Source organism: Lemur catta, chromosome 3 (genome assembly GCF_020740605.2).
Source record: "Lemur catta isolate mLemCat1 chromosome 3, mLemCat1.pri, whole genome shotgun sequence".
NCBI classification, from domain to species: domain Eukaryota; kingdom Metazoa; phylum Chordata; class Mammalia; order Primates; family Lemuridae; genus Lemur; species Lemur catta.
The window spans coordinates 85,205,348-85,221,806 of NC_059130.1; the positions used below are offsets into that span (position 1 = coordinate 85,205,348).

The 16,459-nt window shown below is 36.9% G+C and overlaps 1 protein-coding gene across 5 annotated transcripts in view; it reads left to right on the forward strand.

The window, feature by feature from the left end:
- Positions 1–16,459, forward strand: part of USP24 (ubiquitin specific peptidase 24) — a 125,679-nt gene that overhangs the window by 22,454 nt on the left and 86,766 nt on the right. For 2 of the 5 annotated variants that reach the window (XR_006734177.1, XM_045547929.1), the window contains exons 1-7: positions 2,973–3,138; positions 3,622–3,787; positions 4,725–4,792; positions 8,163–8,306; positions 9,169–9,291; positions 14,539–14,574; positions 14,939–15,004. Coding sequence is in view for 4 of the 5 variants with exons in the window: in XM_045547929.1 (XP_045403885.1) it covers positions 4,760–4,792; positions 8,163–8,306; positions 9,169–9,291; positions 14,539–14,574; positions 14,939–15,004 (402 nt within the window). In the remaining variant the exon portion in view is untranslated. Of the gene's footprint in view, positions 1–2,972; positions 3,139–3,621; positions 3,788–4,724; positions 4,793–8,162; positions 8,307–9,168; positions 9,292–14,538; positions 14,575–14,938; positions 15,005–16,459 lie in introns of those variants that run through there. The other 3 variants (XM_045547930.1, XM_045547928.1, XM_045547931.1) reach the window with 3 other exon arrangements.

A 16,459-nucleotide genomic window follows, 5' to 3' on the forward strand; every position in this document is an offset into this window, starting at 1 on the left:
ATTCCTTAACCCTTGTGTATAACCTGTCTGTTCCCTCCTTCAAGACCAAGAATGTTAACTACTTATGAGGCAGCATGATATTTTTTACCTGTTAAGTCCTAAATATATTATTTTAAAAGTTGCTGTTTTAAAACTGTTTAATGGCCATATATATTATATTTTTATTGTAGATTCTTAAGTACAGCTCTGTGTTTTGGAATTCTTAGATATATTTATATACTCACGTTTAGTACTCATTTTTGTTAATCAACTCTTTTTAATGACAGCTTTATTGAGATATAATTCACACACTGTAAAGTTTACCCTTTTAAAGTGTGCATTTACAGAGTTGAGCAACCATCACCACCATCTGTAGATTCTTTTTTACTTATTGGTGCCCTTCGATACACAAAAGTTTTTAATTTTGATGAAGTTCAATTTACCTACTTTTTCTTTTGTTTCTTGTGCTTATGTAAGAAATAATTACCTAATACAGGGTCATGAGGATTTATTCTTGTGTTACATTTTGAGTTAATTTTGTTTATGGTGTGAGGTGGGGTCCAGTTTCATTCATTTGGTTGTGTATATTCAATTGTCTCAGCACCATTTGTTGAAAAGACTGTCCTTCCTTTATTGAATTGCTTTTATGCCTTTGTCAAAGATTAACTAAGTTGTCTTGTCATCCTTGTTGAAAAAATCAATTGACCATAAATAAAAGGTTTCATTTATGGAATTTCTGTTATATTCCATTGACCTAAATATTTATCTTTATGCCAGTGCTACATTTTCTTGATTATAATAGATTTTTGTAGTTTAAGAAATGTGAATTCTTGAACTTTGTTTTTCTTTTATCTTACTGCTTTGGCTATTCAGGGTTACTTGCATTTTTGTGTGAATTTTAGGATCAGATTGTCAATTTTTGCAAAGAACCTGCAATTTTGATGCTGATTGTGTTGAATCTGTAGACCGATTTGGGAAGTATTGCCATCTGAACAATATTAAGTTCCAATCCATGAACTTAGATGTCTTTCTGTTTTTTTAATTCTTCTTTTAATTTCTTTCAGTGATGTTTTTTGGTTTTCAGTGTACAAGTTTCATACTTCCTAAGTATTTTATTCTCTTTGATGTTATAATAAATGGAATTATTTTCTTAATTTTATTTTAGGATTGTTCATCGTTAGTGTATAGAAATACAGTTGAATTTTGTATATTGATATTGTATTCTTCAATCTTGCTGAACTCATTTATCAGTTCTGGTAGTTATTTTGGTGAGAACTGAGGGAAAGTCTGGCAGTTACCTCATTATTAATTGAAACTTTGTTCGCATGGATTATTTTTCCATTTAACAGTATTTACTAAATACCAACTTTGTGTTAGGGACCAGGTTCTGGAAATACAGAGTTGGTCAAAAGTGGACAATGTCCATGCCCTTATGGAGCTTGGTCTAGTGGAGGGCAAACATAAAATAAATCACAAGTAAATACAAATTATATCTGTGAATAGTGCTATAAAGGAGAGGTTCAGGATGGTAAGAGTATATAATAATTCATAATAACTGGAGGAATTTGACCTAGTTTAGAAGTTCTAGAAAGGTTTAGGTTTAGTTGGCAGAATGGATTTTTTAAAATATGATACAAGTATATGCTGTCTACAGTGGACACACTTTAGATTCAAATTACAAAGAGGCTGAAACAAAAGGATGTGTTTCCCTGAAAGAATCAAGGATGTATAGGAGTTAAGTAAGTTAAAGAGGACAGAAAGATGAGTTCAGGAATAGTGGCATAAAACAACCATTTCTTATGCTCATTGATTCTGTGGGGAAGGATTCAGACAGCAGTTTATCTCTGTTGCATGATGCCTAGGGCCTCAGCTGGAAGACTAAGGCTGGGAATGACTTGATGGCCAGAGGCTGGACTAATCTGAAGGCTCCTTCGCTGGCCTTCAGGGGCTGGCTGTCCACTGAGACCTTAGTGAGACTGTTGGACAGAACAGCCGCATATGACTTCTCCATTTAGTGTGGGTTCCCTCATGACATGGTGTTTGGGTTCTAGGAGTGAGTGTCCCGAGAGAGGACAAGCCAGGAGGAAGCTGTATTGCCTTTCATGACTGAGGCTTGGACATCATGCAGTGTCTCTTCTGCTGTATTCTGTTCATTGAGGCAGGCACACACACAGTCCTACTCTGGTTCAGAGACACGGGGAGTAAATGCTACCTTTTGATGGAGAGTGGCCAGGTTCTGGAAGAGCATGTAGGATCAGAAACATTGCTAAGGCCTTTTGGGAACTTAGTCTGATACAGCGAGCATTGTGCTTGTCAAGAAGCTAAATCCCAGAGAAACCACCCAGAGTGTAGAAAACTGGAGACGAAGAGGTAGGGGATAGGTTTTTCAAGGCTTTCTAGACGTTTAAAAAATGATTTGGGTTATCTTAAGAACAAAGACAAGCCATGAAAGTGTTTTTAGACTTAGCATCAGATTTGTGCTTTATAAAGATCAGAGTGGAAAGCCAATGTGTGAATGAGGTAGAGGGAGACCAGTTTGGAAGCTGGTGAAATAATCTAGGCATAAGCCACAGCAGCTTGGGCCAGGAGGTGGCTGTGGAGATGGACGGAAGTGGAGGGATTTGAGAGAAATTTGGGAGGTATGATCCCCAGGTGTTGGGGGTGGGGATGGGAGTGTGTTAAGAATGATTCCCTGGTTTTTGGTGGTGCCACCAGATGAATCTGATACCATTCACTGGGATTGGGAACATGAGAAGTGGACCAGGATTGAGGGGGGAGGATCATGAATTTGGTTTGGGGCACACATTTAATGAGAGAAGATGTCAAGTAGGCAGTTGCATTTGTGTGTCTGAAGCTCAGAGGAAAGGTCTAAGCTGGTGATAGAAATTTATGAATCATCTGCAGATAGGAGGTAATTGAGAGTTGGAGTGTGGATGAGGTCACCCAGGGAGGTAGACTGGAATGAGAGGGGAAAAGGGCCTCACACTGAGCTTTGAGGAGCTCAAATATTTGATGACTGGGAGGGCAGGTTGTACCAGACACACTAGGAACAGCCAGACCCACGGGAGGAGAAAGAGAGAGTGCTAACCTGGGAAGTAGCAGGGAGAATATCGCATTTCAAAAGGAGAGAGTGAGCAGAAGGTCAGATACTCCTGAGAAGTAAGATAAGGACTGAAACATGTGATATGGAGTTCAATGGTGACCTTAACAATAGCCACTTTGGGGAGTAGGGACTCTGGAATCCAGATTGGGGTGGTGTCAGGATTGAGTCAGTGTGAGAAAGAGATGGCAAGTAGAGGTACCTCTTTGAAGAGATTTATTCTCTCAGTGAGAAAAAAAGAGGTGAGGACAGGATGGCTGTCATTGAAGGCAGGTTTGATATTTTACTATGAGAAATGAAGTTCATTTTTGAAGAAAAAGATGAAGTTACCTTTTCAGAGAGTAGGAATGCCAGAATGATGAAAGATGAGAATATTTAAGGTACTCTTGGTGAAAGATGTGATTAGGAGAAAGAAAGGTGGGATCCACACTGGTGGTATTAATGCAACCATTGGTTAAGCATTTGCTCTGTGTTCAATTCTAAATTTTTAGAATAGTCTCTAATTAGTGTATTTGCTTTTTGTCTTAATCCCTTTTTGTCAGAAGAATGATGAAAATGGAAACTGCTCAGGGGAAGGAATTGAATTCCCTACAACAAATTTATACGAACTGGAAAGCCGTGTTTTAACGGATCATTGGTCCATCCCTTATAAGCGAGAAGAATCACTAGGCAAATGCCTATTGGCCTCTACCTACCTGGCAAGACTTGGTAAGTTTCCAGACCTCAGAACACCTGAGGACTTTTTTTTCATAGGAGGCCTAAGTTTGATCTTAGCTCTTATTGCCTGGCTGTGTGATCTTGGACAGATTGTTTATTCTCGTAGTCTTTGACTAAATCAACTGTTTTCTTCTAGCTTCAAGAGAGAGTAAGAGTTTTTTTCCTTATTAAAACTATGTATAGTTTACTGGCCATGTTTAAATATGAGACACATCAAAAGGAAATATTTTGACTGGGATTCGATTTAATCCTGATAGGCTCTTGTGGTGCATTTATGACTGGCTTCTCAACAGCAGCATTTGTTGAGCACCTGTAAAGAAGGATCTGTGTACTATGCTATACAGTAGATCTAAAAAATAGAAAATTTGTTCAGCAGTATTCCCAATGATGAGCAAAACCCATTATTGAGTTTAAGAAGGAAATGCATTTCTTCCAAAGGGTGATTTTATAATAGATTCATTCATTCACTTAGTATTTATCACTTGATGTGTAAATTGTGCCAGACACAATTCTGTATATTTTATTACACACATTTTGTCAGTTTGTTTTAGGGGAGAAGAGTGATTTTGGCATTTATTGAAATATTTGTGTTTTTATAGAACTGTTTAGAAAAACAATAATGGCTAGGAAGTAGCTGCTGTTGTTGTTTTACTAGCTATTTAATCAGATCCTTGAAGTTACTCTGACATGAAAACATTAAGTTCAACCATTTCAGTTCTAATTAGTATTTATTTAGTCTAATACCGTGATTCTCAGCCTGTTCCCTCATCAGAAGGTATATATTCTACTTTTAATAACCCCTTAAGAATCAAGGTTTTTATAATAGATAGTTCCATATGTATTTAGTATGAGTTTAAAATGTTATATATGATTTCTACAAACTACCTAAGATCTAAATAAGGTATATTCTTTCATTTATTTTACTAAGGTCTTTCTGAATCTGATGAGAATTGTAAAAGATTTATGGATAGGTGTATGCCTGAAGCATTTAAAAAGGTAAGAAAAATGTGCTGATCTGATTTTTTTTTGATGGTGGTGAAGTAGACAAGCGTCTTGTTTTAGTTTTAGTTTTTTCATGTGTAAGACCAGTTTATGAATCTTGGTCAGCTGAGGAATCCTCTAATATGAAAAAAAGTAGCTCTGAATTTAGGGCTTATAAATGATTTACTACTTTAATTGTTTGCATGCATCTTTGGTCGAATTTAACTTTTTCCTAATATTTAATTGCTAAAGAATAGGTTAAGGCTTAATTATACTAGGAAATTGCACACTTTAGTAAAGTAAGAATTGTGGCACTTAGATAGTATAGTATTTATTTATCAAAATGTGAGCCTTTTTATATTTACTGTTTTACTGAGGCAGAAGCAGACATTGTAAGCTACTGAAAGTTAGGTTAGGTTAGATTGGATGTTCTTACCAGCAAAATGGCATGCATATGGCAGCATCTCTGTCAGAGCCAGAATGATATGCTCCCATTCTGGTTGCGTCTCTTAGAAAGCAATTTTTCTTAACAATGGGAATAGGAGATCACAGAAATTGTGTTTCTGAAAGCAGACTGACTCAGGATGATTCCCCTTTCACCACATGAGCCTTGAATCCTCACAAGAGCAGGCACTGTGTCTGTCATAGACACCACTGTCTCCCCCAGCATACAACCAAGTGCCTAGCTTGTAGAAAGAGCTCAGTAAATATTGAATGAATGAGTGAGTCTCCTGCTGTCTTAACTTCTGGATTTTGACACCCAGTTTTGTCCTACGTGTAAGTAAGTCACTAGAACTACAAATGGGTAAAGTTTATATTTATCTTAAAACCCAGTGAAACAAACTGTTCATTTGCAAACAGTTATTCCCAGCTCCATTTTGGTAGACAGAATCTCCTTTGATTCAAGGCTTAAAAACTAACAAAATGAATTTTAGAAACAGAAGTTTTCTTTCTTTTTTCAAAAAAGAAATCTTTTTAAATTGTCATTTGGGCAGAGATTATATGAAATGAATTATCTTCATTTTAGATTAATTCATCTACCAATTTGTAGTTTAAAATAATTTTAAACTTTTAAGAATTCTTTTAAGAATTATAGTACCTTTTTAAAAAATAGCAAAATTTTTATAATGTAACATACGGTGACATATAATATATGTGCAGATTTACAGAGAAGGAAAATACAAGTTTATTCAGAGTCATGGAAAAGGACTTAGTCTAAGGAAAGGAAAGGACCTTTAGGTTAAGGAGCTCCAGACCCAGAAAGCCCTGTATCAAGTAAGTTCACCAGCAAGTTGCATATTTGGAGTATAATAGTCTAACTCTGTGCAGAGATGTTTCAGAGAACTGTTTTATTTTATGCCCTCATAATAAATGGTCACATGTTGATTGGTTGGTTGTTTTTTTTTTTTTGTAAAACTACGAGCTCAAAGGTACCCTGTGTTATGTTATTCAATTTTGTTAATGTAAAAATGTTAAATTCTCCTACAGTTTAGAGCTATTAAAAAGATTCTCCTCCCCATCAATTAGGCATACTTTCTTTTATTAAATCAGAAGAGCTACAGAATTCTGTGTGCCTTTAGGCTTGGCTGCCAGAATACTCAGTAGGATTTGACATAATTGGTACTACTTTCCTCACTGCGTTTCCTGGGACAAGGAGCATCCCATCCCCTCTTCCCCAGGCTTTTCTCACAAGCTTCCGTTTAACATTTTTTTAGAAGTAAGGGTATGAATAATAAGTGATTGCATGAATAAGGTGCACAAAAGGAGCTCTGTTGTCATTTATGCATTCTTCACCTTTTACCTTCAGGCCAGCCTTGTATTCTTTCCTAGTATGTTCAGGCAGGGAAAATAATTTAGGTTTGTCCATAGTATATGGTTGAGTTTAAACCATCTGCGTATCTTCCTCACAAGGTATTGCCTGTCTTTCCCCATCTCAGAATTTTAGAAGGTAGACAGAATTACCTTTTCAAAGTGAAAAATGAACAAATGAGAATCGCACCAGAGGAAGTGGTGCTTAATCCACATATATTTTTATTTTGCAGTCATACAAAGCTTCTTAAATATCGATCTCTGCTTTGTTTTGCTTTGTTATGGTGTAGGAGAAATATATAGTCAGGCAAAAAAATTCTTGTAAAAAATGGTAACTCACTGGTTTATATAAAATCAGTCTTATGATTTTTGCTCATTTGAGCAAATAGTGCCACTAATTGGTACTTACAAAATCTGGAGCTGAGTCTTTTCTCTGCAACCATTGCAGTTTGGACTCCTTCAGACTGCTCTTTTCAAGGGGTTTTCAATGTGGCCAAGAAAAAATTTTTAATTGCCTGGTATTTTCCCTTTGGAGGGAAATCTTACAAAAACATGAAACCACCATACAAGTTTAAGTGAAATCTTTTGATTTCTCATTGCCTGTTCTGACAATTGTTCCTAAATTAGACTTCCTCAAGGACTACAAGGCTGAGGATCAGGGGAATCCAGTTTCTCCACTCTTTAACGAATCTAAGAAGCTATCTGATTATAAGATGTACCACTACTTTATATTTGATGTTTATATTTAAGAAAAATAGCTGCTAAGTAAACAGTGTTACAGTGTCTTTTCACTGAGAGCTATTTTAGATTTTCTTACACATTTAACAAATTAAGTATTACTTTTGTACTTACTAAAAAGGAAAGTATAAGCAAAATAAATTATTGGTAAGATGTTTCTAAAATTTTTTCACATTCAGAACCCTGCTGTCATCTGGTCAACAGGTGGAAAGGCGCCATTCTATTTCTGAGATGTTAAAAAATGTGAAAAGAATATGTATGTTAGAATCCATTAAATATAACATCCATTTCTCAGGTTCTTGAAATAATGATTAATAAGGACAGGCAACCATCAAGATATATTAATAATGCCTTATCATTTATAAAATGCTTTCACGTTTATTCTGTCGTTTGATCCTCATAACATCTGTGTGAAGGGGATAGGAGTTATGCCTCTTTAGAGATGAGAGAACTGAGCCTCTGAGAACTCAGGTAAATTTGTCCAAGGCCACACAGCTAGAAAACAGTAGTACCAGGAATTGCTCTCGGGTTTTTACCTGTTCTACACCACTTGACCTCCCCTGGTAATAATGACACATAGAGAAGCAAATAAAAATTTTCTTTTAAAGAAACTGCTTTAATGCAAGAGAATTAAAATTCAAAAACAAAACTCTGTGTTGACTTTGAAATAAATGACCAAGTAGATGGACTATAGGTATGGGTCTTTTAACAGCAAGTCATCTGCATAAAAAAAGTATTTTGGTCATAATCTCTTCATTATTTGAAATTGACCTGATAAACTATAGATTTATTTTCTTTTTTCAAGTTAGATTCTAGTCTGCCGTTTATGTTTTTGTAGCTCCTGACATCAAGTGCTGTTCACAAGTGGGGTACTGAAATTCATGAAGGAATCTACAACATGTTGATGCTATTAATAGAACTGGTTGCAGAGAGAATAAAACAAGATCCAATTCCCATTGGGCTCCTGGGTGTGCTTACAATGGTATAGTATCTCTAAAATGAAGTCTTTTGTGTTTTCATTTTGTTTAAAATAAATACTTGTTATTCTCTAACTTCTAGTTAATGATGAGTGATAATGATTTTATCACTAAAGATAATAACTTAGCTGTTAGGGTCCTTGGTTTTTATTTTTAAAAAGCAGAGCAACCATCATGTGTTTTAGTTTGGAAGAAGTACCTTTCTATAATAATGTTAATGTATTTTACAGCTTGTAAAATGATGAAATGCCTTTCTCTTATCTCTCCCCAATTTTTTGTATCCTAAATACTATCATACGGAGTGTTCGTGTGTTAGATTTCTGGCCTTTTCCCCCAACAGGCAGCAGTAGCTGCATGAAAGACAGACCCTCCTGTTTTCCCCTCCTAATTTCTGTCTTCACTGTCTCTGTGGCCCAGCTCTGCCTGTGGCCCAGGTCTGCCTATGGCCCAGGTCTGCCTGAGGCCCAGCCCTGCCTGAGGCCCAGCTCTGCCTGAGGCCCAGCCCTGCCTGTGGCCCAGCCCTGCCTGAGGCCCAGCCCTGCCTGTGGCCCAGCTCTACCTGTGGCCCAGCTCTACCTGAGGCCGCCCTAGCACATCTGGAGCATTGGTATCACTTTGCCTTAAGTCAGACTTCTCATCCTGTTACTTCCTACTCTTGTCTCGCAGCAAACATTGAACAGGACAGGAGAGCACCACATTAGTCCTTTGCTCCTCTGCACTAGCTACGGCGTGTGCTGCTTTGTTGGTGTTCTTGAAAGATTCCATTAATGAAGGAGTCCAAGGCTATATTTTTATCTGCTTTTCTAATGCTAATATGTGTTGCTATAGAAATAGATAATAATGTTTCTCTGTTCTCTTTGAATCTAGGCTTTCAATCCTGATAATGAATACCATTTTAAAAACAGAATGAAAGTGTCTCAAAGGAATTGGGCAGAAGTGTTTGGAGAGGGAAATATGTTTGCTATTTCACCTGTATCTACTTTCCAAAAGGTAAACATAGTATAGTTTTGTTTCATCTTGAAAAAGATTTTCTGTGCTATAGAAATGACAATTTACTCGGAGTAAGACAATCTGTGAAAAATGACAAATGTCCCATATGGCTCATAAAATTGCCTGAAGTTTTTTTCAGACATTGCAGATTTTTCCATAGCTGTTAACTAGCATCATGAAGAATTTTATAGATTTGAAATGATATCTAGTGAAGTGAGAAATGACTTTAGTGCCCCATATATTGGATTATCAGAACCGCAGTTTGATGGGTGTCCCAGTTTCGTAGAGATATTTAAGAGACTAGAGCATTTGAAATGACTGAAGATGAGTAATTGTACATAGAAATCAATAATCTAGTACTTAGTCTCCTATATAATTTTCTTTTAGACTCCCTAAGCATTAACATTTTTGCCTTTTCAGGCCCAGAACCAATATTTTATTTTATATTCAGAGTTCTACAGTATGTAAATAACATTTTGCCCACAAGGAGTACATAATCAAACAATTATTTAGTTCAAACACTGGCTTTTGAGAAATAGTTGAAAGAAGTCAAATTTAGTGGAAAGAAAACTTGTCCATTGCATTCATAGAAGCAAAGGTTTAGGTCAACAATCATTTATTTAACATTTACTATGTGTCTGGCATTATTCCAGTTTTTTTGAGATATAACTAAACTGCCCTGTCTTTATATAAAAAGTAATAAGACGTGATTCCTAGCTTAATAGTATAGTGGAGAAAATATGAATACAAAAAATTACAACATAATAAACATTAGGTGCAATTATAATAATATGTACTATGCATGGAATTCAGAAGAGGCAGGGATATTGCCACCTTGATGGGTCAGGCAATACTCCAGAGAAAGGGGTAAGAGCTGAGTGGAAATGCCAGTGTATATGTTCTTTGGAATTTAATCCCTACAACAAGTCTTCTAGTTGGGTACTATTTTTACCCCCATTTCATAGATGAGAAACAGAGACAGATGGAGGTTAAGTACTTGCCAAGTCCGCATACCTAGTTATAGGAAGAAGCCATGCAGTCCAGCCACAGAGTCCGTGTTCTATAATAACCATACGCAGTACTACTTCCCAAAATGTCAAAATCTCCTCTTTCGGTTTGTTCAGAGGATTAAATGACAAATACATGTACAAACACTGAACGTGGTGGTTCACTATAGTAAATACGCAGCAGATGGTCATTCTTTTCCCTTCAGTTTACATGTGCAACAACCGAGACCCAGAAAGGTTGGTCTTTGGGTTTCCTTTTGTTACCGCAGAGGGGTTCTCTTTCTCACGAAGGCTCTAGATCCCCTCTTCTCTTGCCTACTCAAGCATATCATTCCTTAGGTTTTATATTCTTTCTTTGGTATCCTCAATCTTTTCCCTACGATCAGATCATTACCCTTGTATACAATGTGCTCTGGTATTTCACATCTTTAAATATTAAATAAACTTTTAGTATTGTATCCCTCTTTAGCTTCAGTATGTTCCTCTGCTCCCCTTGACAGTCATACCTTTTGAAAGATTCCATGTCCTCTCTCCCAGTTATTCTTTTAGTGGTTACTCTAATATTTTAACTTACTAACTAAACAAAACATAAATTTCATCAATATCTTTATCCTCCTCTGAGCAATATGTAAAGGCCTTAGAATGTTTCACCTGATCACTCCCCTCCTGACTGATTTATTATCTCTGTGTCTTTATTGTGCATTGTCTTAGTCTCCTATGTTTTTTTACTCCATAAAGTAGGTAAGTGCATCGTATAAAGTGTGCTGTGGTAAAGGCCCATTGGTGGTTAAGTCTTTGTTTTGGATGGCCTGAACTTAACTCTGTTTACCATTCCTTGTAGAATACATACTTTCACTGCGTTTGAAACTCTAGATTGATAACTATTTCCCATCAGAATATTAAAGATACCATTTCACTGTCTTCTGATTTGGGTATTGCTTTTGAGAAGTTGGCTGTTGGTCTGACTGTTGTTCCTTCATTAGAGATGTCTGCCTTCCCTCCATGCCTGTATTTTGAGATCTCTTTTTTCTCTTTGGTGCTTGTCAGTTTGACTCTCATGCAAATAACCAAGGTATTCTTTTTATTTACTTTGCTTCAGATTCACTGGGCTTCTGAATCTAAAATTAATGTCATGCATCAATTCTGGAAATTTCCCAACCATTATCTTTTTCAGTATTGTCCCTTCCCCATTAGTGTCTTTTTCTGGAACTTTGGATACATATTACACTTCTCATTCTGTCCTCCATGTCCTTTAACCCCTTTCATATTTTTTCCTATTTTCCATCTTGTCTCCTTGTGTTGCGTTGTGATAACTTTTTCCAGATCTAATGTACAGTTTACTATTCTTGTCTGTTTGTATCTAATCTGCTGTTTAACCTGTTCATTTGAGTCTTTAATTTCATCACTGAGTTTTTCAGTATATAAATTATTTGCTTCTTTTTTGACTCATGTTTAGTCACTTTTTTATTGTCTCATGTTCTTGACTCATATTTTCAATCCCTGGTTTGTTTAATGCTATTTTATATTCCGTGTCTGATATCTACAGGTCTGATTCTGCTGGCTTTTTACTTGTTGTGCGTGTGTGTGTGTGTGTGTGTGTGTATAGAAATATATTTATACTTATTTGTTGTTTTTCTCTGTATTCATATTTCTTAGAATTTAATCTAGGGGGATTTTTTGAAGCCTAAGTCGAAAATTTTTTCCTCCAGAAAGGTTTTACTTTTACTTCTTCCAGTGCCTTGAAGCACTAAAATCTGGGACCACTGTGAAATAAAGTCTCAGCTTAAGGTTTTTCAGACCATAAAAAGTGTGAATTTGAGCAGAAAAGCCATAGGAAGGCAATTCTGTGGTTACAAATTCTTGGAGAATTCTTTTCTCCCCTCCATCCAGTACCCAAATCAAAGTAGGCAGGATTCATTATTTTCCCTTTCTGCGGGTAAATTTATTTCAGTTCACCTTGCACTGAAGATGTAGCCTTTTAGGTTCCAGCTTTGTATAACAGTCTCTTTGAGTTTCCCTGCCCCACCTTGGCTTTATGTCCTTTTTGTCCTGCAAATGGAAGCTTGAGGTCACCAGGATTCCTCAGGTGCCTGTGAAGTAAAAGCTGGCTTCAAAATCTGTCTACCTCATAGGCCTCCTGCTTTCTCTTTGTTTTAAACTTCTGAATGCTTTATTGCCCACTTAGCCGCATGTAGTTGTAAAAAATCATTTTTTAATGTTTTTATCCACTGGTTTTAGTTATTTTCAGCTGGAAAGCCGTTTAGGGCAACTACACCGAAGTCCCCATTAACTCTTCAGTATTCTATTCTGCCTTCTTTTCCACCATCCCACTCTCATTAGGGCACCAATACCCTCTCTGTTTCCAGGTTGGAAGGAAATGTCTCTTGACCCCATTGGCAGCACTGGTCACAGTTGCTCCCTCTGCGGAACTGTTTCCTCCTTGGCTTTTAGGGCACCACAGTGCTTTGCATTTCTGCCATGTTTCCTCTGTTGACTCCTTCACCTCCACACAGTTTTGACCCAAGGCTTTCCTCTCTTTATTCACTACACATACTCTAAGAAATATCTTCCATTCTCTTGGATTTAAATGTCATCTTTATACTGATGGCCCTCCAGCTTACATCTCTGTGGCACAGACCTCTTCTCTGAGCACACCAGATTTGAAGAGTCAGCTGTGTCCTCCTGGTTGCCACACAGAGTTCTCAAACTTAGTATGCCTAAAACGGAACTTCATTTTGCCTCCCAACCCTTCATTGTTCTCCTTTTCAATAAATAGCATCACCATCTACCTAGGTGTTCAAGCCAAGAGCATAGGAATCAGCCATGATTCAACCCTTTTTCTTATTCTTCCTATCTAAATCATAAACAAGTCCTTTGATTTAATCTCAAATATGTCTCTGGTTGACTTCTCTCTCTCTCTCTTTTGCTACCATCCTACCCACACACAGCCATGTCCTATCTAGTCTTTTAACTGATTATCTAACTAATTCTCACTTTCCCGTTCATCCATTCTGTTCCATTTGTCACAGAACTGCAAGAATGATTTTCTTAAAACATAAATACTCTCTTGCTAAAACATTTCTGTTGGCCAGGTGTGGTGGCTCACAATTATAATCCCAGTACTTGGGGAGGCCAAGGTGGGAGTACACTTGAGGCTAGGAATTCGAGACCAGCCTGGGCAACATAGTGAGATCCCATCTCTACAGAAAATAAAAAAAAAATTAGCCAGACATGGCACGTCCCTGTAGTCCAAGCTACTTGGGAGGCTGAGGCAGGAGGATTGCCTGAACTAGGAGTTCACTTGAGCCAGGAAATCAAGGCTTCAGTGAGCTATGGTGACGCCACTGCACTCTAGCTTGGGCCACAGAGCAAGACCCTGTCTCAAAAAAAAAAAGAAGAAAAAAAAACCAAAAAAACAATGTGTCTGTTGCTTGCTTCTAATCAGTGTGCAAGTTTCTGCATGATCTAGCCTTTGCCTCTCTCTGCAGCCTCATCTGTGTCATTCCTGGCTCAGCACCTCATGGCTGGGAGAGTTTTCTCCGTTTCTTAAACGTAGAACACTCTTTTCTCCTTCCTCAAACAGGACCTTTGCCATTTCAGCTTCTCTGCCAGGATTGTTCTTTAAATGGCTAAATCCTTCTCATCCTTTAGATTCTGGCTTAAAAACTACCTCTTCAGAGAGGTCTTTCATGAACACCACCCCGAATATGCTGATTTACTTGATTTTGTTGACCCTGCTAAAATAAGAGCTCCATGTAAACAGGTATTGCATCTCTTCTTAGTCACTGTCCTATATCCAGCCTCTAGAACAGTGAATGCTCAGAAAAGGAAAGAAAGGAAGAAAAGGAGGAGAAAATAAAGAACTTAGTTAAGAGTATTAATTAATGATGCAGCTGGGACTAATAATTTCTAAAACAGAACTGTCTTAGAAAATTTAACTCAAGTTATCCTGTACCTTGGAGAGCTTAAACAACTGATCTCAGCTACCCCAAAATGCATAAATTTTCCACAGTGTGGCAATTCCATCACAATATAAACTCATAGACTCCCAAAATTATATATAGTAATATCAAATACTCATATTAGGAAACATTTGGGAAAACAAACTTTCAAAATAGTTTTCAAATTTTGACATTTTTTCTCTAACTTTTCAGGTAAAAGAATTATAAGGGTTAATGGGGAAGCTTTTATATTGCCATCTCAACTTTGGGTTTTTTTTTGTTTCTTTTTTTCCTCATAGGAACCTCATGGATGGGTTGTGGATTTGGTAAATAAGGTATACAACTTTTATTATTGTTGTCATGTCGTATAGTATATTTTCCATCTTCTGATGAGATTTCCCAAAGTTTGGTATTTTAAGCAAATGACAGCTACAGACAATAATCAGAATTTTTTTTAAGGAGATAGGTTTCATAGTTCCTTCCTTTTTTAGTATGTACCATGTATGTGATGCACATGAGCTTTTGGACTTAGCACATCTCCAGCTGGGTACCACAGGAGTGTTGGAATGATTCCATAGGGGCTCACTCAAGACCAATATTATAGAGCACAGTGAGAGATTAGAATGTTAGCCTTAGTTCCTTGTTTAAATTATTCATATATAGCAATTTAAAATTAATTTGTGCCCTTTTTGTTCTCAGTTTGGAGAATTAGGTGGATTTGCAGCAATCCAAGCCAAACTCCATTCAGAAGATATAGAACTTGGGGTAAGTTCAACCACTGTATGTGCCCAGTGTGGAATGTCACTCTATTTGGGTTGGTATACACCAAGGGGACACAGTCTGGACATAGTAAGTTAAATGTTAAGTTAAAAATTAATCTTTAGAGGAGCAGATTTCATGGTTCTGATAGCCAGAGAAATGTTTACTCCTAATCATAACCAAATTTCCATTAGAATGTTTGTGTGGGTTTTTTTGTTTGTTTTTAAGAGACAGGGTCTTGCTCTGTTGCCCAGGCTGGAGTACAGTGGCATCATCGTAGTTCACTGTAACCTCCAACTCCTGGGCTCAAGCGACCCTCCTTTCTCAGCCTCCCAAGTAGCTGGCATTATAGGTGCACACTACCAAGACTGGCTAATTTTTAAATTTTTCCTATAAACAGGGTCTCACCATGTTGCACAGGCTGGTCTTGAACTCCTGGCCTCAAGGGATCCTCCCACCCAGGCCTCCCAAAGTGCTGGGATTATAGGTGTGAGCCACCACATCCCGCTGGTGTTTTTGTACCTCACTATTTTTCCTTTGCCTATGGTATATTTCTCTTAATTTGTGATGGTTACATGAAATTATTTTACTTTTTAAAGACAGTTGCTGTATGTGACAAGTATATATTATTAATAATATGTACATAATTTTATGACTCAGTTAAACAATTATATAAATTAGAATTTATTTTATAGTATCAGGCACCAATAAAAATATTTTAACAAGGTTGTTTAGTAGGCTTTTTGGTGTTAAGAAACTTATAAGTAACAAAGGGCTGTAACTTGGGAAATTAGAATCATTCCTCTAGTGTAGTTTTTTATCTACCTCATTTTTACATCAACTTAATTTTTTCAAAAAAATTTAACCTGTGGTAAGGAGAATAACCTAATCCTTAATTTTTAACACAACTGCTGACCTGTTTGTAGCTGAGAGCAATTTATTCTGTTCTCTAGTTAATTAATCATTCAATTAAAAACTATTTATTATGTCCTTGGCATGTATAAAACACTGTGCTAACTACTGTAATTTGATCTCTGCAGAAAATGATGTGATATAATAATATAGTTAAGCGATGCAAATTGTGCTTACAGTAGCAGCTATTTCTGTGGGACCATGACTCATCGACTCCCGTGGTCCCTCTGGATGAAGGAAATAGTAGTGGGCAAGCAGAGAGACTGATGGTGTGGTAATAGACCGGCCCTTTCTTGCCACCCAGTGTTTATCCTACAGATCACATGTCTGTCAGATTACTGACACTGATCCAGAAGTCTCTTCTTCTTTCCCTGGAAGTTAATTAGGTTGTTGGACTGTCCTTTTGATCCCTGTTGAATAGATTAAGTATGTTGGAAATGACTTTATTGACCTGAGAAATAATATGTAGTGATTTAAAAAGCAAAACAAAAGAAAGCCCTCTTCAGATCTAAGGTTTTATCCAACTTACTTGTTTCTCAATAACTGGTC